The 22,695-nt window shown below is 44.9% G+C and overlaps 1 protein-coding gene across 4 annotated transcripts in view; it reads right to left on the reverse strand.

The window, feature by feature from the left end:
• Positions 1-20,129: 20,129 nt before the first annotated feature.
• LCMT1 (leucine carboxyl methyltransferase 1) overlaps positions 20,130-22,695 on the reverse strand; it is a 79,855-nt gene continuing 77,289 nt past the window's right edge. Inside the window, exon 9 of one of the 4 annotated variants that reach the window (XM_021931837.2) lies at positions 20,130-20,521. In XM_021931837.2, coding sequence (XP_021787529.1) covers positions 20,363-20,521 — 159 coding nt within the window. In that variant the 3' untranslated portion in view covers positions 20,130-20,362. The remainder of the gene's footprint in view (positions 20,522-22,695) is intronic. The other 3 variants (XM_021931834.2, XM_021931836.2, XR_002519179.2) reach the window with 3 other exon arrangements.

Below are 22,695 nucleotides of genomic sequence, written 5' to 3' on the forward strand. Positions count from 1 at the left end.
TATCGAGCAATGTCTGCCACATACTAGAAATTGTTGCTTTCCCAGAGACCATGGTTCTAGTTGAGTTTTTCCCTGAATTAAGTTATTCAGTGTCTCCCATGGTTTCAAGACAAAACCAGACTCCCTTAGCTAGCCACAGAGGCGTCAGTTCCTAGCCCCTGAATCATCTCTTGCCACATGAACCCTAAACAACTTATCAGATAAGCTATGTGCCCTCACCCGGCCTTGTCCATGCCGGTCCCTCTATTTGGAGTCCTTGTTTGCCCTCTTGGCCAACTTCTACTGCTCATTCAGATCTCAGATCAGATATTATGTCCTCTCTGATGCCTGGGCCAACTACCTAATAGTCCTCTAAAAACACCCTTCCCTTGCTCAAGGCAAGGTTGGATTCCATAGTTCCAAAACTAGACCAGCGTGGTGGCTCACGCCTGTAATCCCAGCACTTTGGGAGGCCAAGGCGGGCAGATCACAAGATCAGGAGATCGAGACCATCCTGGTTAACAGGGTAAAACCCCGTCTCTACTAAAAATGCAAAAAAATTAGCTGGGCATGGTGGCGGACGCCTATAGTCCCAGCTACTCGGGAGGCTGAGGCAGGAGAATTGCTTTAACATGGGAGGCAGAGGTTGCAGTGAGCCAGGATTGCACCGCTGCACTCCAGCCTTGGCAACAGAGCAACACTTTGTCTCAATTAAAAAAAAAAGAAAAAGAAAAGAAAAGAAAACTAGTGGCTTCCAGGGAAAACCTGAATGCCATTCAGACAAAACAACATATTTCCACTACATGAGAGTTTTAGAGTATGTCCTGATGTCCTCATACACAATATACTGCTCTCTCAAAACCACTGAAAAATGTAGTGGGCTAAGGAGATAACTATCTTCCTAAGAAATTCTTTGGCTGGCAAAATTCCTAGTTTTCCAAACCCAGGTCTCATTGACACGACCAAGGTTTCTCATTTTTATCCCTGTTTGGTTGGCAAGACCTCTCTGCATCTATACTTGTCTGCCATCCCACACCAGGTCCAGATGGAGTGTAGAAGCAGGTCACATTTTACCCTGGCATCTCACCTTTCTCTTCTTTCTTGCCTTGATGGCTGCACTATTGTGCCAGATGTGATGCTGGTGCTGTGACAGCCACCTTGGACCATATATATAGGCCAGATGTAGTGGCTCACGCTTGTAATCCCAGCACTTTGGGAGGCCGAGGCAGGTGAATCACCTGAGGTCAAGAGTTCGAGACCAGCCTGGCCACATGGTGAAACCCCGTCTCTATTAAAAATACAAAAATTAGCGGGGCATCATGGCACACACCTGTAGTCCCAACTCCTCAGGAGGCTGAGGCAAGAGAATCACTTAGACCTGGGAAGCAGCAGTTGCAGTGAGCCAAGATCACTCCAGCCTGGGCAACAGAGCAAGACTCCATCTAAAAAAAATATATATACACACACACACACACACACACACACACATATGATTATAAAACCTAAGACCAGTACTTGAGCTATTTTGCAGACCCTGCCCTTGATGGGTCAGCTGTCACTACCCAGATGGATAAACTGGCTCATCTGATCTTGTGCCCTCCCCCCAGGAACTGACTCAACGCAAGAAGACAGCTTCGACTCCCTAAAATTTCATCTCTGACCGATCGGCACTCCCGCCTCACTGGCTTACTCCCACCCACCAAGTTTTCCTTAAAAACTCTGATCCCTGAATGCTCAGGGAGACTGATTTGAGTAGTAATAAATTGGTCTTCTGCACAGCCAGCTGCGTGCATTACTCTTTCTCTATGGCAATTTCCCTGTCTTGATAAATTGGCTCTGTCTAGGCAGCAGGCAAGGTGAATCTGCTGGGAGGTTATGTAATTATTTAGGAATGAAATACAAATATAAATAAAATATGTTTTTAACGTACGTGTCTTATTCAGTGTATGTGTGTTATTGTCTGTATGTACAATATATGTGAATTTTTTGTGTACATGTGGGGTTTTTTTCAAATGGCTACTAAGTTGTTAGAACTTAAGAATTTTTTAGGCCAGGCGCGGTGGCTCAAGCCTGTAATCCCAGCACTTTGGGAGGCCGAGACGGGCGGATCACGAGGTCAGGAGATCGAGACCATCCTGGCTAACACGGTGAAACCCCGTCTCTACTAAAACAATACAAAAAACTAGCCGGGCGAGGTGGCGGGCGCCTGTAGTCTCAGCTACTCGGGAGGCTGAGGCAGGAGAATGGCGTAAACCCGGGAGGTGGAGCTTGCAGTGAGCTGAGATCCGGCCACTGCACTCTAGCCTGGGCGACAGAATGAGACTCCGTCTCAAAAAAAAAAAAAAGAATTTTTTAAGTGTTTCGAACCTAATTCCTTAATAAATAGAGCTATTAGGTATTTTTGGGGGGAGGGGCCTCTGCACAGAGTGAACCAAGAAAGTGTGGGGTCCTCTGAATTAAAGAATGTATGTTCTTCTATTTGAAGTACTTGCAGAAGAGAACAGTTCTTGCAGAAACATCATCCCAAAATTCCAGAGATACTGGGTTTCAGCTTAATGATTTCTTCTCAAAACTAGACACCATTTATAATGCAGAGACTTGACAATTTAGGCTGTGCTCTGTGGACAACCACAGAAACTTAAAGCAGAACCTCTCATTCTCTTCTGAAACTGCTTTCTTTCTATCTCAGTAGATTTGCAAATGTATTCAATATATTACCACTTGGAGCTCAGGGCCACCAGCCGTTGGAAGTAAGTCTAGTTTTCACCTTTCCGTCTTCTCAAACTGCAAGATTAGTTTGCATCTGAGCAACTTCCTTCCTCATAGAAGTCACCAGCTCTTTCTTTTCTCCCCTGCAGTGTCAAGGTCAAGTTGTTGAATGTCTTTTGAGTCACAGGTAACCAGTTATACTGGCTATTTCAGAATGCTCTACAGCCAAAGCGTTCTTGAACGAAGGAAGAAGTCCACTAAGTCTCATCAGCAAGGGTCCAGCTTCTCTTCATCTGCATGTTTTGAACAATAAAAATGACCACCATTTTCTGAGAACCTACTGAGAGCTTGGCACTCCGGCTTCTTTTTCTATCTCTTTTATCCTTTTAATCTACATCCAAATTAAATAACTCTACAGAAGAAAAAATCCAAATGATCCATAAACAGACAAAAAAAAAAATACTTAATCTCTGCAATAGCCAGAAAACAATTCGAATTAAAGCAACAGAAATAACATTTTCACCATTAGACTGATAGAAAGATTTTTTTAACTGATTAACATACAGTGCTGATAAAGAAGGGGAAAACAGGCCGGGCGCAGTGGCTCACGCCTGTAATCCCAGCACTTTGGGAGGCCAAGGCAGGCAGATCACCTGAGGTCAGGAGCTCCAGACCAGCATGGCCAACATGGTGAAACCCTGTCTCTATTAAACTACAAAAATCAGCCGCTGATGGCTCACGCCTGTAATCCCAGCTACTTGGGAGGCTGAGGCAGGAGAATTGATTGAACTTGCGAGGTGGAGGTTGCAGTGAGCCGAGATCACACCACTGCACTCCAGCCTGGGTGACAGAGTGAGACTCCATCTCAAAAAAAAAAAAAAAAAGAAAGAAAAGAAAAAAAGATGGGGGAAAATAGGCAAACTGATACATTGCTGGTAGAAGTGGGAATTGCTACAGTATTTTGTAACATAATCTTGAAGTAGTTATTGTTAAATACTTAGATACACACACCTTTGACCCAGCAAACCTCAAACTGGGAATTCTAGACTACAGAAATAAAGGCTCCATTAGGTAAGAATACAATTACAGAGACATTGACTTCATTTATTTATTTATTTTATATTTTTGAGATAGGGTTTCACTTCCATCACTCTGACTGGAGTGGAGTGGTGCAATCTCGGGTCACTGCAACCTTCGCTGACTAGGCTCAAGAGTTCCTCCCACCTCAGCCTCCCGAGTAGTTGGGGCCACAGGTACACGCCACCAGGGCCGGTTAATTTTGTTTCTGTATTTTTTGTACAGACAGGTCTCACTATGTTGCCCAGGCTGGTCTTGAACTCCTGAGCTCAAGCAATCCACCTGCCTGGGCCTCCCAAAGTGCTAGTATTACAGGCGTGAGCCAGTATGCCTGGCCAACTTCATCACTGTTCACCATAGGAAAAAAAAAAAAAAAAAAAAGATGAATGTCTACTTTCAGTGTCCTGAACATCCCATAGTTTCTCTCACTGTTCAGGTCTTCAGACAGTCTACTTCTTTTACCCAAACTGCTCCCTAATGCCGAAGACAACCTGCCCATCCTTCAAGTCTCAACTAAGAAAAAATAATTTTGGGGGGCTGGGCAAGAAAGTGAGACCCCATCTTTACAGATTAAAAATTAAAAAGTTGGTCAGGCTTGGTAGCATGTGCCTGTAGTCCCAGATGCATGGGAGGCTGAGGCAGGAGGATCGTTTCAGTCAAGGAGGCCAAGGTTGAAGTGAGCCATGTTTGGGCCACTGCACTCTGGCTTGGGTGACAGAGTGAGAGCCTGTCTCAAACAAAAAACAGCAACAAAATATATATGTATGATTTTCTTGTTTTTTTCTAATAACTTTATTGAAGCATAATTGATATACTGCACATACGATAAAAGGATAAAAGATGATAATTTTTTTTTTGAGACAGAGTCCCGCCATATCACCCAGGCTGGAGTGCAGTGGTACGATCTCAGCTCACTGCAGCTTCCACCTCCCAGGTTCAAGCGATTCTCCTGCCTCAGCCTCTCGAGTAGCTGGAACCGCGGGCGCCCACCACCATACCTGGCTAATTTTTGTATTTTTAATAGAGACGGGGTTTCCCCATGTTGGCCAGGATGGTCTCTAACTCCTGAGCTCAGGAGACCTGCACACCTTGGTCTCCCAAACTCCTGGGATTACAGATAAATGATAATGTTTTGAAAGGGAGAAAGAGAGAAAGCATCATGGGAAATGCAAATCACGTGTACTGGTTAGAAATTGGATGGATCTCACAAACATAAAGTGAAAGAAACCAGACACAAAGGAGTACATACTGTGGATTCTAAAACCCAGAAAGAAGCAAAGCTGGCCACACTACTAGCTTTAGGAGTTAGTTACTGCCCAGGGCACATGGAGACTTTTGGGGTGATGCCTCTGTTTCTCGGTGCGGACGCTGGTTAACCGGGTGAGTTCACTTAGTGAAAATTATCTAGCTGTTACAGTATGCGTGCTTTTCTGTGTGTATGGTATACTTGAATAAAAAGTTAAAACCAGCCGGGCGCGGTGGCTCAAGCCTGTAATCCCAGCACTTTGGGAGGCCGAGACGGGCGGATCACGAGGTCAGGAGATCGAGACCATCCTGGCGAACACGGTGAAACCCCGTCTCTACTAAAAAATACAAAAAAAAAACTAGCCGGGCGAGGCGGCGGGCGCCTGTAGTCCCAGCTACTCGGGAGGCTGAGGCAAGAGAATGGCGTAAACCCGGGGGGCGGAGCTTGCAGTGAGCTGAGATCCGGCCACTGCACTCCAGCCCGGGCAACAGAGCCAGACTCCGTCTCAAAAAAAAAAAAAAAAAAAAAGTTAAAACCAGTCTATTCTCAGACAGTCACCTGCTGGACATAAGAGGAAATCTGTAGGTGACTCTTTAGTACCTAAGAAGAGAATGCTGAAGATAATACTGAATTCAAACTCCATGCTGTCAAGCTATAACATTTTATCACCATGAAATATAAATAAAAGCCAGTCGTAGTGGCTCATGCCTGTAATCCCAGCATTTTGGGAGGCTGAGGTGGGCGGATCACTTGAGCCTAGGAGTTCAAGACCAGCCTGGGCAATATGAACATGGCGAAACCCCGTCTCTACAAAAAAAAAAAATTAAAAAAATTAGCCTGGCCTAGGGGCAGATGCCTGTAGCCCCAGCTACTGGGGCCGGGGGTTGGGGGTGACCTGAGGTGGGAGGATCTCTTTGAGGCTGCAGAAAGCCCTGATCATACCACTGCACTGCAGCCTGGGAGACAGAGTAAGACCCTGTGTCTAAACAAATAAATAAGCACATTTGGAAATTGCCTCTAAAAATCAGAAGCCTCGACTGGGTGTGGTGGCTCATGCCTGTAATCCCAGCACTTTGGGAGGCCGAGGAGGGTGGATCACTTGAGGTCAGGAATTTGAGACCAGCCTGGGCAATATGGTAAAACCCTGTCTCTACTAAAAGTACGAAAATTAGCCTGGCGTGGTAATGGGCGCCTGTAATCCCAGCTACTCGGGAGGCTGAGGCAGGAGAACCTCTTGAACCTGGGAGGTGGAGGTTGCGGTGAGCCGAGATTGTGACACTGCATTCCAGCCTGGTGACAGAACGAGACTCTATAAAAAAAAAAAAAAAAAAAAAAAAAAAAAAAAAATCTGGAGCCTCTACTATGCTCTTTATAATGACAGCAATTGAAATTGTTAAGGAGAATAAAGGTTAACATGCAGTAAGTCCTAGCCTAGGCCTTGCACAGACCATTTAATAAACATCATCCTACTTACTCCTCGTGACAATCCTATAAGGTAGGTATTGTTGCCATTTTGCAGGAAACTAAAGTTCAAAGACCTGGTGATTCACAAAAGGTCATATATTATATAATTAGGATCTGAATCAGTTTGCAAACTCTGAAAATTATGCTTTTAACAGGTAAAATATCTCTACAGGAGAGAAACCACCGGAAAACAGGAACAAGCAATACCTTTTGACAAGGTCATCTGGTTCTATTTCACTTGTGAAAATCGACCTCTGGATGAAAAAACCCTGGGCAGAGTTTGGGAACAGATGTGGGTCTTAATTAAGAATCTTCTCGGCCGGGCGCGGTGGCTCAAGCCTGTAATCCCAGCACTTTGGGAGGCCGAGGCGGGCGGATCACAAGGTCAGGAGATCGAGACCACAGTGAAACCCCGTCTCTACTAAAAATACAAAAAATTAGCCGGGCGCGGTGGTGGGCGCCTGTAGTCCCAGCTACTCAGGAGGCTGAGGCAGGAGAATGGCGTGAACCCGGGAAGCGGAGCTTGCAGTGAGCCGAGATCGCGCCACTGCACTCCAGCCCGGGCGACAGCGCGAGACTCCCTCTCAAAAAAAAAAAAAAAAAAAAAAAAAGAATCTTCTCCAAAATTATTTCATTCTCCTTCTTATTCTCCAAATTTTTTTTTTTTCTTTTTTTGGAGATGAATTCTCACTGTTGCCCAGGCTGGAGTGCTGTGGTGTGATCTCAGCTCACTGCAGCCTCTACCTCCTGGGCTCAGGTAATTTTCCCACCTCTGCCTCCTGAGTAGCTGGAACTACAGGCACAGGCCATTACACCCAGCTATTTTTTCATTTTTTGTAGAGATGGCGTCTCGTCATGTCGCCCAGTTGAAAGAATTTCTAATGTCTTCAGAAAACACAAATAATTTAGTCTAATTAGAAAAATATGCTTTCCTCAAAAACTCAGAGGCATATTTGTCCCCAATAATAGGGGGAAAAGACTGACTAGTGAGCTTAGAGATAAGGAAATGTTAGTAATTTTTTCAATTAAATGTTAAGTATTAAGAGTTTTTTAAAAAGATAATAGAATAAGGACCTAGAAATTCTATTCAGAACTTAGAGAAAAACATTCAGACATTTATTTATTTATTTGTTTGTTTGTTTGTTTTTCCTTTTTGAGACAGTCTTGCTGTATTGCTCAGGCTGGAGTGCAATGGTGCAATCTCAGCTCACTGCAACCTCCACCTTCCAGGTTCAAGCAAACCTCCTGCCTCAGCCTCCCGAGTAGCTGGGATTATAGGCGCCCACCATCACACCTGGCTAATTTTTGTATTTTTAGTAGAGATGGGGTTTCACTGTGTGATCTCAAACTCCTGACCTCAAGTAATCCACCTGCCTCGGCCTCCCAAAGTGCTGGGATTATGTGAGCCACCATGCCTGGCCTATTTTTTAATTTATTTTTTGAGATGGAGTCTCACTCTGTTGCCTGGGCTGGAATGCAGTGGTTCAATCATGGCTCACTGCAAACTCTGTGTCCTGAGTTCAAGCAATTCTCCTGCCTCAGCCTCCCGAGTAGCTGGGCTACAGACATGTGTCACTAGGCCTGGCTAATTTTTTTGTATTTTTAGTAGAGATGGGGTTTCACCATGTTGGCCAGGCTGGTCTCGAACGCCTGACCTCAAGTGATCTGCCCATCTTGCCCTCCCAAAGTGCTAGGATTACAGGAGTGAGCCACTGCGCCAGCCCTAATGTTCACAATTCTTATGAACATTACAATTCAGACCCTCTAAGCTAGACTAAAGGAAAGACAGAAAAAAAAAAAAAAAGAAAAAAAAAACCTGTCTGGTCATCTAAACCATTCAATAAGTATAAAAGAAAGGGTGGAAAATTATGCAGTGCTTCCAGTTGTTTACAAGGATTATTTCCATCGGTTTTTAAATATTCTGTATAAGATATTTTATTGTTTTGATTACTAAGCCAAATACATATGACAGCACCTAGCATAGAACTTTAATAACTCTTTATAGTGTATGTTCAATACATATTTGTTGAATTAGAACGTACATCTTGCTTAATCAGAGCCACATATATTCTGTTCTTTGAAAAACTGTAGAAAAGACTGGCCAATTTGGCATTTTTTGTTGGAATCCTATTGAATAACTATCACTCTTATACTTCTAGTCATTGGTCTAATGGAGTAGGATTTTACAGTCATCCGTAAGTTAAATGATGTAATTCTATTATATTTAACATAACAGAAAAAAATGTAAATGCAATAGTATACATTTAAAACCTAGGGGTATTGGCTGGGTGTGGTGGCTCACACCTGTAATCCCATCACTGGGAGGCTGAGGCGTGTGGATTACTTGAGGCCGGGAGTTCGAGACGAGCCTGGCCAATATGGTGAAACCCAGTCTCTACTAAAAATACAGAAACTAGCTGGGCGTGGTGGTGAGTGCCTGTAATCCCAGCTACTTGGGAGACTGAGGCATGAGAATCGCTTGAACCAGTAGGCGGAGGTTGCAGTGAGCCGAGATGGAGCCACTGCACTTCAGCCTGGGTGACAGAACAAGACTCTGTCTCAAAACAAAACAACAAAACACCTGGGGGAAAATATTTGTCGAGACTAACTCATCCACCCGGAAGCTGTCTGGATACAAAACATTTAAAAGCAAGGAGAGGGGCCAGCACGGTGTCTCACGCCTGTAATCCCAACACTTTGGGAGGCCAAGGAGGGCGGATCACATGAGGTCGGGAGTCCGAGACCAGCCTGACCAACATGGAGAAACACCGTCTCTACTGAAAATACAAAATTAGCCTGGCGTGGTGGTTCATGCCTATAATCCCAGCTACTCAGGAGGCTGAGGCAGGAGACTGGCTTGAACCTGGGAGGTGGAGGTTACTGTGAGCCGAGATCATGTCATTGCACTCCAGCCTGGGCAACAAGAGCGAAACTCTGTCTCAGAAAAAAAGCAGGGAGAGGAATATGTAATTAGATTTTTTTGCTTTTGTTTTTATTTTTCTGACTTTATTTCACAAAAAGAATTTTTGTCAATCAAGTAGAAAGTTTAATTTCTGGCCTGATAAAAAGTGTCAAACTGCAACATTCTGTAAGTTAAACCACCTCTCGAGAAACACAGAAAGGTCAATATGTATTCGGTTTTTAAAATAAAACTGTATGATTTTATACTGAAGGGGTGGCCTGCCCCTCCACACCTGTGGGCGTTTCTCGTTAGGTGGAACGAGAGACTTGAGAAAAGTAATAAGACACAGAGACTGGCCGGGCGCGGTGGCTCAAGCCTGTAATCCCAGCACTTTGGGAGGCCGAGACGGGCGGATCACGAGGTCAGGAGATCGAGACCATCCTGGCTAACACGGTGAAACCCCGTCTCTACTAAAAATACAAGAAAATTAGCCGGGCGAGGTGGCGGGCGCCTGTAGTCCCAGCTACTCAGGAGGCTGAGGCAGGAGAATGGCGTGAACCCGGGGGGGCGGAGCTTGCAGTGAGCCGAGATCGCGCCACTGCACTCCAGCCTGGGGCACAGAGCAAGACTCCGTCTCATCAAAACAAAAAAAAAAAAAAAAAAAAAAAAAAAAAAAAAAAAAAAAGACACAGAGACAAAGTATAGAGAAAGAAAAGCGGGGGCCCAGGGGACGGGCGCTCAGCTTACAGAGGACCCACGCCGGCACCGGTCTCTGAGTTCCCTTAGTATTTATTGATAATTATCTTTACCATCTTAAAGATAAGGGAGTGGCAGGACAATAGGATCATTGTAGGGAGGAAATCGGCAGTAAGACATATGAACAAAAACCTCTGTGACATGAATAAGTTTAAAGGAAAATGCTGTGCCTTGAGATGCATATGCAAACATCTCCATAAACCTTTTAGCATTATTTCAGCCTATCACATGGGGAGAAACCTTGGACAACACCTAGCTTTCCTAGGCAGAGGTCCCTGCAACCTTTGGCCGTGTACGTGTCCCTGGGTAGAGAATGGTGATGACTTTTAACCAGCAAGCTGCCTTCAGACACTTGTTTAACAAAGACACATCCTGCACAGCCCAAAATCCATTAAACCTTGAGTCACCGCAGCACATGTCTCTTGCAAGGACAAGGTTGGGGGTAGGGTCACAGATTAACAGCATCTCAAATACAGAACAAAATGGAGTCTCTTATGTCTACTTCTTTCTATATAGACACAGTAACAGGCTGATCTCTCTTTCTTTTCCCCACATATACATATATACATATTACATTTGTACATATATACATATACATATATACACATATACATACATACATTATACATATATACATATATAATCATACAGTTTTATTTTATATATACACATATATTTTTTTTTTTTTTGGTGGGGAGCCAAAATATATTTTTTCTTGCTGTGTTGCCCAGGCTGGAGTGCAGTGGCATGATCTCAGCTCACTGCAACCTCTGCCTCCTCAGTGCAAGCGATTCTCCTGCTTCAACCTTCTCAGTAGTTGGGACTACACCACACTCGGCTAATTTTTTTGTATTTTTAGTAGAAACGGGGTTTCACCATGTTGACCAGGCTGGACTCAAACTCCTGACCTCAGGTGATGCACCTGCCTTGGCCTGCCAAAGTGCTGGGATTACAGGTACGAGCCACTACACCTGGCTGTATGCTTATATTAAACATATTTTTTGAAACAGCGTGCATTTCCCTTCTTTACCCCTTAACCCTCCTCGCAACCTCCAGAAAGTCCGTTCTGTGTGTTGTACCTGATCGGTGATTTACATCTGCGTGTTGAGGTCAGGATGGTTCAGTGGGGCCCAGCTGGGCGGGAGGGGGCATCGGTCCTTATTGTTTGCGCTATGGGTGCATCTCAATGCCCCTCCCTTTCCCTTCCTCTTCCTGCCCCTACCCTGTCATGCAGAATCCCAAGCATGGAATTGAACCCAAGGCAAATGTATTGCATGACCCTTTGCTATAAAGGATATTGAGCAATAAGTTAATTTTAGAAGTGTATTTTTATGCTATAAACTTCTTGTGATTCATTGAAAATTAACACAGACCAGGAAGGTACCTAGGAGGACATAGGTGAGGGTGTGTGTGTGCACGTGCATGTTTGAGCTTTTGGACAGGTAAGAGGGCTTCCGGGGCGGGCTTGGCCTTGGCAACTATCGACATTTAGGACTCAATAGCTTTGTTGTTGGGATCTGTCCTGTGCATTCTGACATATTTAGCAGCATCTCTGGCTTCTATCCATGAAATCTCCCTGCTCCCGCAGTTATAACAACCAAAAATTATAATCCCAGCTACTTGGGAGGCTGAGGCAGGAGAATTGCTTGACCCTGGGAGGTGGAGGTGGCAGTGAGCCAAGATGGCACCGCTGCACTCCAGCCTGGGCAATAGAGCAAGACTCCATCTAAAAGAAGAAGAAGAAGAAAAAAAAGATCTCTAGATATTGCCTGATGTGCTCTATGGGCAAGAAGGGTTGAGAACTGAAGGGGATTTGGGCTATTTGGGAAAGGCTGACAGCCACATGCTGATGATCAGGTCTGCGTGAGATAATGCTGAGGTTCCCACAAAGACTCAAGTATTCAGGGCCACGATGTGACATGTACAGGATAATCTTTGTATGTTTGTTTTTGTTTTTGTTTTTTTGAGACAGAGTCTTGCTCTGTCACCCAGGCTGGAGTTCAGTGGCATGATCTCTGCTCATTGCAACCTCCACATCCCAGACTCAAGCAATTCTCCTGCCTCAGCCTCCCGAGTAGCTGGGGCTACAGGTGTGCACCACCATGACTGACTAATTTTTGCACTTTTCGTAGAGATGGGGTTTCACCACGTTGGCCAGGCTGGTCTCAAACTCCTGACCTCAGGTGATCCGCCCACCTCAGCCTCCCAAAGTGCTGGGATTACAGGTGTGAGCCACCGTGCCCGGCCAGAGGATGATGATCTTAACATGTGCTCAGAAATTATTGCTGGTGGCCTGGCAAGGTAGCTCACAAGTGCCATTGCACACCAGCCTGGGCAGCAGAGTGAGACTTCCTCTCAAAAAAAGAAAAGAAAAGAAAAGAAATCATCGCTGGCTTGGTGACAGGGCCAGAATATCTCAAGTTACTTTATTGATATATCCAGGAAATTTTTATCTATTTATTCTGTTTGTAGGGCACCGTACTAGACAGTCTGAGTTAAGTGTATTGCCAAGAAAGTGTGGGGCGAAATCGCTTTCTTCCTCTCAGTCCCAATAGCGATTGTTTCTTTCTTTTGATTTAACTTTTTTTTGTTTTGTTTTTTGTTTTGAGACGGAGTCTCGCTCTGTCACCCAGGCTGGAGTGCAGTGGCCGGATCTCAGCTCACTGCAAGCTCCGCCTCCCGGGTTCACGCCATTCTCCTGCCTCAGCCTCCCGAGTGGCTGGGACTATAGGCGCCAGCCACCACGCCCGGCTAGTTTTTATATTTTAGTGGAGACGGGGTTTCACCGTGTTAGCCAGGATGGTCTCCATCTCCTGACCTCGTGATCCGCCTGCCTTGGCCTCCCAAAGCACTGAGATTATAGGCGTTAGCCACCGCGCCCGGCCTTAATTTAATTTTTATTGTGGGAAAATATACATAACATAAAAATTACTATTTTGACCACTTTTAAGTTCAAATCAGTGACATTAAATACATTCACATTGTTGTGCAACCATTGCCACCATCCACCTCCAGAACTTTTACATCTTCCCAAACTGAAACTCTGTACCATTAACTCCCTAAACGTCTTCCCTCAAGGCCCTGGGAACCACTGTTCTACTTTCTGTCTCCATGAACTTGACTACTCTAGGGGAATCACACGATATATATTTTTTTGAGTCTGGCTTATTTTATTTAGCATAATGTCCTCAAGGGTCACCTGTGTTGTAGCATGTGTCAGAATTTCCTTGCTTTTGATGACAGAATAATATTCCATTGCAGGTATAGACCACATTTTTTGTTTGTTTGTTTGTTTGTTTGTTTGTTTTTGAGATGGAGTCTTGCTCTGTTGCCCAGGCTGGAGTGCAGTGATGCCATCTTGGTTCACTGCAACCTCCACCTCCCTGGTTCAAGCAATTCTCCTGCCTCAGCCTCCCAAGAAGCTGGGATTACAGGTGCCCACTGCCATGCCTGGCCAGGTTGGTCTCGAACTCCTGACCTCAGGTGATCCACCCACCTCAGCCTCCCAAAGTGCTAGGATTGTAGGCGTGAGCCACCACGCCCAGCCCTTGTTTATCCATTTATCTGTTGATGAAAATTTGGACTGTTTCCCCCTTTTGGTTGTGGTGAATAATGCTGCTATAAACATCCATGTAATAACTGTTTCTTTTTATTTTCTCCTTTTTAAAATATGAGATGGGGTCTCCCTATGTTGCCCAGGCTAGTCATGGACTCCTGGGCTCAAGTAATCCTCCCACCTCAGCCTCCTGAATAGCTAGGACTACAGGCATGCACCACCATCCCCAGCTAATTTAAAACTTTATTTTTAGTAGAGATGGGATTTCACCGTGTTAGCCAGGATGGCCTCGATCTCCTGACTTTGTGATCCGCCCGCCTCGGCCTCCCAAAGTGCTGGGAATACAGGTGTGAGCCACCACACCTGGCCTAGCCCTGGTCTTTTTCAGGTTTTTTTTCTTTCTTAAGCCGGTTGGAGCTGGATTTTTGTCCCTTCCTCAAAAAAAGAGAATTCTGCTTGCTGAACTCCCTTTTCTGCCAAGATACGATTTGCTCTTTAGATTTCAGAATTCCTAGGAGATGCTGGACCAGAGACACCACAGCAAGAAGACATGCCCTTGGTGTTTCTGAAGCCCAGGCCTTTGCTCGTGAATATGGACAGGGCAATACCTTAGTCACCTTATGACACATCCAGAATATAGATGAGTAACAGATAATGTCAAGCAGACTTTCCAGTCAAATTGGGGAGATGTGTCAGATGCACCAGTAACTGTCATATAAAGCAGAACATGAAGGCAAAAGTCACACTCCAGTAAGCTGCCCTGGGGTTTATGTGGCCACCGCTGATGACCCAACTCTAGTCCAATAGATAGGGTGTACCTGTCTGTTAACAATGTCTCTTTGTCACAATGCCAGAAATTCTGAAAACAGAAGGAGTCATTTGCATTCCCAGTCATCCTCTTTGGGAATATGCAGTTGTCCCAGTGAGTATCCTAGTTTTCCTCAACACCCCGTAGGACCTTGATACCGTAGGCCAATGAGAAGAAAACAGTGGCATGATTAAGTGGGACCCCAGCCATCAGCCCAAAGCAGAGGGTGCTGCATTGGTAGTCTCTGGCTGAAAGTACAAAGTCATACCCACAGGTGGGCAGGACACTCTTAGCTAGAACAAGAATCCCAACAACTGTGTGAGGTAGGGATCATAATTATCATCCCCATTTTACAGACAAGGTAGCTGAGACCCAGAGAGGTAAAGGACCACACATGTAAACAGTGGAGATGGCATTCAACCAAGTCTGTAAGTCTGTTTCCACAGCCAGTCTTTTTTTTTTTTTTTTTTTTGAGATGGAGTTTCACTCTTGTTGCCTAGGCTGGAGTGCGATAGTGTGATCTCGGCTCACCGCAACCTCTGCCCCCTGGGGTTCAAGAAGGGAAGTCAAGTGGCACCAGCTTCTCCTGGGAGCAGGATCCCAGACAGTGGGATCCCAGACAGGAGTCATGGATGGGGTAGACAGAAATAAGGCAGAGGGTCAAGACTTCAGCCAAGTGTACTGTGTAGTCAGGAGCTCGCTTGTTAAATACAAAACAGAAGCTGAGGTCGGGCACGGTGGTTCATGCCTGGGGGAGGCTGAGAAGGAAGGATCTCTTGAGCCCAAGAGTTCAAAACCAGCCCAGGAAACATAACAAGACCCTCCCATCCATGTAAAAAAAAAAAAAAAAAAAAAAATTGGCTGGACATGGTGGCTCACATTTGTAATCCCAGCACTTTGGGAGGCCAACGCAGGTAGATCACTTGAGGTCAGGAGTTCAAGACCAGCCTGGCCAACATGGTGAAATCTTGTCTCTACTAAAAATTCAAAAATTAGCAGGGCATGGTGGTGCATGCCTGTAATCCCAGCTACTTGGGAGGCTGAGGCAGGAGAATTGCTTGCGCTTGGGAGGTGGAGGTTGCAGTGAGCCAAGATCACATCATTGCACTCCAGCCTGGACAACAAAAGCAAAACTCCATCTCAAAAAAAAAAAAAAAATTTGATTTGCTGGGTGTGGTGGTGCATGCCTGTGGTCCCAGCAACTTAGGAGGCTGAAGCAAGAGGATCGCTTGAGCCCAGGAGTTTGAGGCTGCAGTGAGCCATGATCGCACCAGTGCACTTCAGCTTGGGCAACAGTGTAAGACCCTGTCTCAAAAAAAATAATTTAAAAAAAAAAAAAAAAAAAAAGGCCACCCTAGAAATAGGAACGCTTTTACACTGTTGGTGGGAGTGTAAACTAGCTCAACCATTGTGGAAGACAGTGTGGCAATTCCTCAAGGATCTAGAGCTAGAAATACCATTTGACCCAGCCATCCCATTACTGGGCATATACCCAAAGGATTATAAATCATGCTGCTATAAAGACACATGCACACGTATGTTTGTTGCGGCACTATTCACAATAGCAAATACTTGGAACCAACCCAAATGTCCATCAATGATAGACTGGATTAAGAAAATGTGGCACATATACACTATGGAATACTATGCAGCCATAAAAAAGGATGAGATCATGTCCTTTGTAGGGACATGGATGAAGCTGGAAACCATCATTCTGAACAAACTATCGCAAGGACAGAAAACCAGTCACCATGTGTTCTCACTCACAGGTGGGAACTGAACAATGAGAACACCTGGACACAGGGTGGGGAACATCACACACCGGGACCTGTCTTGGGCTGGGGGGAGGGGGGAGGGATAGCATTAGGAGATATACCTAATGTAAATGATGAGTTAACGAGTTAACGGGTGCAGCACACCAACATGGCACATATGTAACAAACCTCCACGTTGTGCACATGTACCCTAGAACTTAAAGTATAATTTTAAAAAAACAAAAGGTCACCCAGAAGCTGAAAGCTAATTGAAGGTATCAGTGTGAGTTGGGGTGGGGGTTTAAATTAAGAACACAGGTCTGGATGTCAATGATAGCCCCAGGAACAATGGATTCTGGCTTTGTTTATTTTATTTAGTCCACCCAACAACTGTGTGATGTAGGGATCATAATTATCATCCCCATTTTACAGACAAGTTAGCTGAGACCCAGAGAGGTAAAGGACCACACATGGGAACAGTGGAGATGGCATTCAACCAAGCCTATAAGTCTGTTTCCACAGCCAGTCTTTTTTTTTTTTTTTTTTTTTGAGATGGAGTTTCACTCTTGTTGCCCAGGCTGGAGTGCAATGGTGCAATCTTGGCTCACCGCAACCTCTGCCCCCTGGGGTTCAAGCGATTCCCCTGTCTCAGCCTTCCGAGTAGCTGTGACTACAGGCGCCCACCACCACGCCTGGCTAATTTTTTGTATTTTTAGTAGAGACGGGGTTTCACTGTGTTGGCCAGGCTGGTCTCGAACTCCTGACCTCAAACGATCCACCCGCCTCGGCCTCCCGAAGTGCTGGGATTACAGGTTTATACAAATCGCTATTGGGTAAAATAGTTTCCCCTTAAAGATAAGGCATACCTTGTTCTTTTCAAGGAATTCTTCATTTAAGGCCAAGAGTGAATAATTTGCAATAATCAAAATATACAGTTCTTTGATAACCCGTAGGTTTTTTAAAGGAGTCCTTTTGGACTCAGACACTCACATGAAAATTTATATTGATGTTTACAGTCGTGAATTAAAGATGTCTAAATAAGGCTGGGCATGGTGGCTCATGCCTGTAATCCCAGCACTTTGGGAGGTCGAGGCGGGTGGATACCTGAGGTCAGGAGTTCGAGACCAGCCTGGCCACCATGGCGAAACCCCGAATGTACTAAAAATACAAAAATTAGCCGAGTGTGGTGGCACATGCCTGTAATCCCAGTTACTGGGGAGGCTGAGACAGGAGAATTGCTTGAACCTGGGAGGTAGAGGTTGTAGTGAGCCCAGATGGTGCCACTGCACTGCAGCCTGGGCAACAGAGTGAGACTCCGTCTCCAAAAATAAAAACTAAATATTTGTTGGAGCTCAGAAAATGGCTGAGGTCTGAAGCCTAAAATGAAGTTTTCAGAAACAAAAGTTTTTCTCTGGCCAGGTGTGGTGGCTCACACCTGTAATCCCAGCAATTTGGGAGGCCAAGGTGGGTGGATCACGAGGTCAGGAGATCGAGACCACCCTGGCCAACATGGTGAAACCCCATCTCCACTAAAAATACAAAAATTAGCTGGGCGTGGTGGCAGGTGCCTGTAGTCCCAGCTACTTGGCAGGCTGAGGCAGGAGAATCGCTTGAACCCGGGAGGCGGAGGTGGCAGAGTGAGACCCCATCTCAAAAAAAAAAAAAAAGTTTTTCTCTGCCCTCTCGCCCTCCTGTCTCTGGCCCCTCTTCCTCCCCCGAGGCAAGTCATACAAACTAGAATCCTTCTTCCTTAAGGCTGGTGATAGAAACCAGATCCCCTTTCCCCCGAGCCAGCCATAAACTCTAAAAATGTTACTGTATATTTTCCCCTGCCTTTCGGTGTGAAAACGGACCCAGAATGTATCTGACCTATCTTGTTAGACTGTAGATCATAAGACCCCCATTCTAGAGAGGGTCGTCCCACACCAGCAAGGAAAGAGCTGCTCAGAGAGGCCAAGGAGAATCCAGACAGACAAGCCTTGCAGTGTTTCCCCACGCAGTGTATTAGCAGTAGATCGGACCCTTTTTGCTCAATCCTATTGCTATACGGCTGTCCATACTTTGTTGAACCTAAGCTTAAAAATGGACAGTTGTCCCTGTATCTTTGGGTCTTCATTCCGCAGGCTCCCGTGTCACATAAAACGATGATCAAATAACTGTATACGACTTTTTTCCTACTAATCTGCCTCTTGTCAGTGATTTTCAGCAAACCTACGGAGAGCAAAGGGGAAGTTTTTGTTTGGCTCCTACATCGTGTTAGGAAAACTGGGTAACCTCATATAAAAAACAAACAAACAAAAAACCAAAGTTGGATCTTTGCCTCCTTCTTTAGCTCAAAATAAATTCTAATAAACCAAAGGTTAAAATGTAAAGTAGGGACCATAAAAGCACTGAAATAAAACATGGGTGGATGTTTTTGTAGTCATGAGAGGGGAGAGGCTTGACAAGAATACTAGACGCTTATAAACGGAAAGAATTGATCATCTGAACCAGAGAAAATACAGAACACGGGGCCAGGCACGGTGGCTCACGCCTGTAATCCTAGCACTTTGGGAGGCCAAGGCTGGTCACCATGTTGGCCAGGCTGGCCTCAAACTCCTGACCTCAAATGATCTGCCTGCCTCAGCCTCCCAAAGTGCTAGGATTACAGGTGTGAGCCACTGCACCCAGTGATAGTTTTTTTTTTTTTTTTTAACCTACACGTGACAAAATAAATAAAGCAGTAATGGATTGTATACCCAAGGTATACAATAAGTGTCCATGAATCCATACTGATAAAAATAAATTATTGAATACATTTTAAAATGAGGGGCCAGGAGCGTTGACTCACACCTGTAATCCTGGCCTCAGCCACCTAAAGCACTGAGAATACAGGTGTGAACCACTGTGCCCAGTCAAAAACATCTTTCTATTTTTTTTATTATTTTTTTTTAAGACAGAGTCTGTCACCCAGGCTGGAGTGCAGTGGCACAGTCTCAGCTCACTGCAACCTCCGCCTCCAGGTTTAAGTAATTCTCCTGCCTCTGCCTGCCAAGTAGCTGGGATTACAGGAGCATGCTACCATACCCAGCCAAGTTTTGTATTTTTAATAGAGATGGGGTTTTGTCATGTTGGTGAGGCTGATCTCAAACTCCTGACCTCAAATGATCTGCCTGCTTTGACCTCCCAAAATGTTGGGATTACAGGTGTGAGCCACTGTGCCAGCCAAAACAATTTTTTTTTAATTTTAAAGATAAGATTTTATAAAAATTCTAAAGCAGCTATAGATGAAAAAAAGCACACACACCCAATGATAAAAGACAGAAAGTCAACTAGGAGAATATTTGCCATACATATGACAGACATAGGTCTAATTAATTTCTTAACTGACAAAGAATATTCATACATTATTAAGAAAAGGACAACCCAGCTTTTAACCAGGCAGGACATTGATAAAGGAATAAAAAAAGGCTAATAAATATATGAAAAGTTGCTCAGTCTCACTCATTATGGCTTAACCTCACTCAGAGAAATGCAAATCAATTTCTTGAAATAAAGAAATACCATGTAGCCGATAAAAAGTAAGTAGATCCACAGGTACTCACATGGAAAGATCTCCAAAATGTTTGGGTTGTGTTTTGCTTTGTCTTGAGACGGGATCTCACTCTGTCACCCAGACTGGAGTGGAGTGGCACGTTCACAGCTCCCTGCAGCCTTGACTGCTCCAGGTTCAGGTGATCCTCCCACTTCAGCCTCCCAAGTAGCTGAGACTACAGGGATGCACCACCATGCCTGGCTAATTTTTGTATTTTTATGTAGAGATGGGGTCTCACCATGTTGACCAGGCTGATCTCGAACTCCTGACCTCAGGTGATCCGCCTGCCTTGGCATTCCAAAGTGCTGGGATTACAGGCGTGAGCCACCACGCCCAGTTCAGTTCTTTCAGATTTTCTAAATTCTACTCTGTCATTAAATCCAGCTTCCCAGAGCTAAATAATTAGACCGCATTGCTTTGGCCTCATAGAATCACCTTCATGGAATTTCACGTCGGCATTAAGTCATCAGTCGCATCCAGGCACCCTGGGGCATCAGCTACAAACCCAGGTCCACAAACATGCGAATCACAGGGATCTCATTGAGGGTGTTCGGGAGAAGCTTCTCCAGGGTCTCCTGCAGGAAGAGCTGTGCCTCTTTTGAGCATGTGGCTGGGTGTAATTTCATGGAAACTGAATCCTGTTTCAATCCTTGAGAGGACTTGGGGGAAGTCAAATTTGTGGCCCGCTTCCAGCATCTGTCGAGACAATAAAATGGGCACATCTGTGGGTGATATAGCTCCTGGCATTTAAAACAAAATGAAACAAACAAACAAAGAACCTCATGTTCCAACTCCCCTAAGCATTTAATTGTTGTTGTTTTTGGTTTTTTTTTTTTCTGTTGCTGTAGTTTTTTTGTTTGTTTGTTTGTTTTGAGATAGTCTCGCTCTGTCGCCAGGCTGGAGTGCAGTGGCACAATCTCGGCTCACTGCAGCCTCTGCCTCCTGGGTAGCTGGGATTACAGGCACTAGCCACCACCCCTGGCTGATTTTTTGTATTTTTAGTAGAGACGGGGTTTCACCATATTGGCCAGGATGGTGTCAATCTCCTGACCTCGTGATCCGCCCGCCTCGGCCTCCCAAAGTGCTGGGATTACAGGAGTGAGCCACCACACCCGCCCTGTTGCTGTAGTTTTATTAGATATCTCAATTCCCTTTATAGAACAAGGAGGGATATAAAGAAATAAACCAAAATATAAATATATCTCCTGCCCATAACAGATGCTTTTTTCATGATCAGATATCCACTCCTCCCAACCAAAAATGAAAGGCGTAAAAGCCTCTAAGCTGGGATCCCTTAAGTCAGGAGTTTGAGGATGTAGAAAGTTGTGATTACGCCACCACACTCCAGCCTGGGTGAGAGAGCCAGACCCTGGCTAATTTTTTGTATTTTTAGTATGAGACGGGGTTTCACTCTGTCGCCCAGTCTCGAGTGCAGTGGCGCTGACCTTGTGATCACTGCCCGCCTCGGCCTCCCAAAGTGCTGGGATTACAGGCGTGAGCCACCGCGCCCGGCCGACCCTGTCTCTTAAGAAAACAAAACAAAACAAATAACAATAAGATGAAAAAATATCGTTTGACCCTGCCTCAAACTTCATAAATTTTCTGATGCTATAGAATCCTATTCTCATCTGGGCACGGTGGCTCATGCCTGTAATCCCAGCACTTTGGAATGCCAAGGCAGGCGGATCACTTGAGGTCAGGAGTTCGAGATCAGCCTGGTCAACATGGTGAAACCCCATCTCTACTAACTATACAAAAATTAGTCAGGCATGGTGGTTGGTGCCTGTAATTCCAGCTACTCGGGAGGCTGAGGCAGGAGAATCTCTTGAACCCGGGAGGAGGAGGAGGTTGCGGTGAGCGGAGATTGTGCCACTGCATTCCAGCCTGGGCGACAGAGGGAGACTCTGTCTCAAAACAAAACAAAACACAACACAAACCAATTCTCTGCACACTACAGTAAACACAACTAAAATGACTTCATATTGGGTGGCCGATGATCTAAAAGTTCTGTGTATTTTGCCTATCTTGTATTACAAAAGCTCAAAAGCCAGATATTCTATTTCCCACTATCTCTTCCAAGTAGATTTAATCCTACAGTTGCCAAATTTAGCAAATAAAAATAGAGAACACCCAGTTAATTTGAATTTCAGGTAAACAACACATAACGTTTTTAGTGTAAGTATATTGCAAATTTCAGGTAAACAACACATTTCTTTAGTGTATGTATCTGCCAAATATTACATGAGTCCTAATTATATATTTTTTAAATTATGTGTTCTTTACTGAAATTCTATTTAACTGGCATTCTATATTTCATTTGGCAACCCTACCCAGTTCTTAGCATAAGATACAGAGAGAAGTCTATTAGGCATATTTGGGAGCAATTTTATTCTGGATAAAAAAGACAAAGATTACTGAAAAAAAAGACCCTTCTTTTTTCCTGCCATGAATGCAGTTGTGATGCCTGGCACTCTGGGAGCTACTTTGTGACCATGAGGCAACAAGCCAAAGATGAAAAGTCAACATGCTGGCCAGGCGCAGTGGCTCACACCTGTAATCCCAGCACTTTGGGAGGCCGAGGCAGGTGGATCACTTGAAGCCAGCAGTTCGAGACCAGCCTGACCAACAGGGTGAAACTCCATCTCTACCGGAAAAAAATATATATATATTAGCTGGTCATGATGGCACACGCCTATAATCCCAGCTACTCAGGAAGCTGAGGCACTTTGAACCTGGGAGGTGGAGGTTGCAGTGAGCCAAGATCACACCACTGCACTCCAGCCTGGGTGAGAGCGCGAGATCCTGTCTCCAAAAAAAGGAAAAAAGTCAACATACCAAGGAAGACAGAGCGAAAAGCATGAATCCAAGCC

The sequence above is a fragment of the Papio anubis genome, chromosome 18 (genome assembly GCF_008728515.1).
Source record: "Papio anubis isolate 15944 chromosome 18, Panubis1.0, whole genome shotgun sequence".
Lineage (NCBI taxonomy): Eukaryota > Metazoa > Chordata > Mammalia > Primates > Cercopithecidae > Papio > Papio anubis.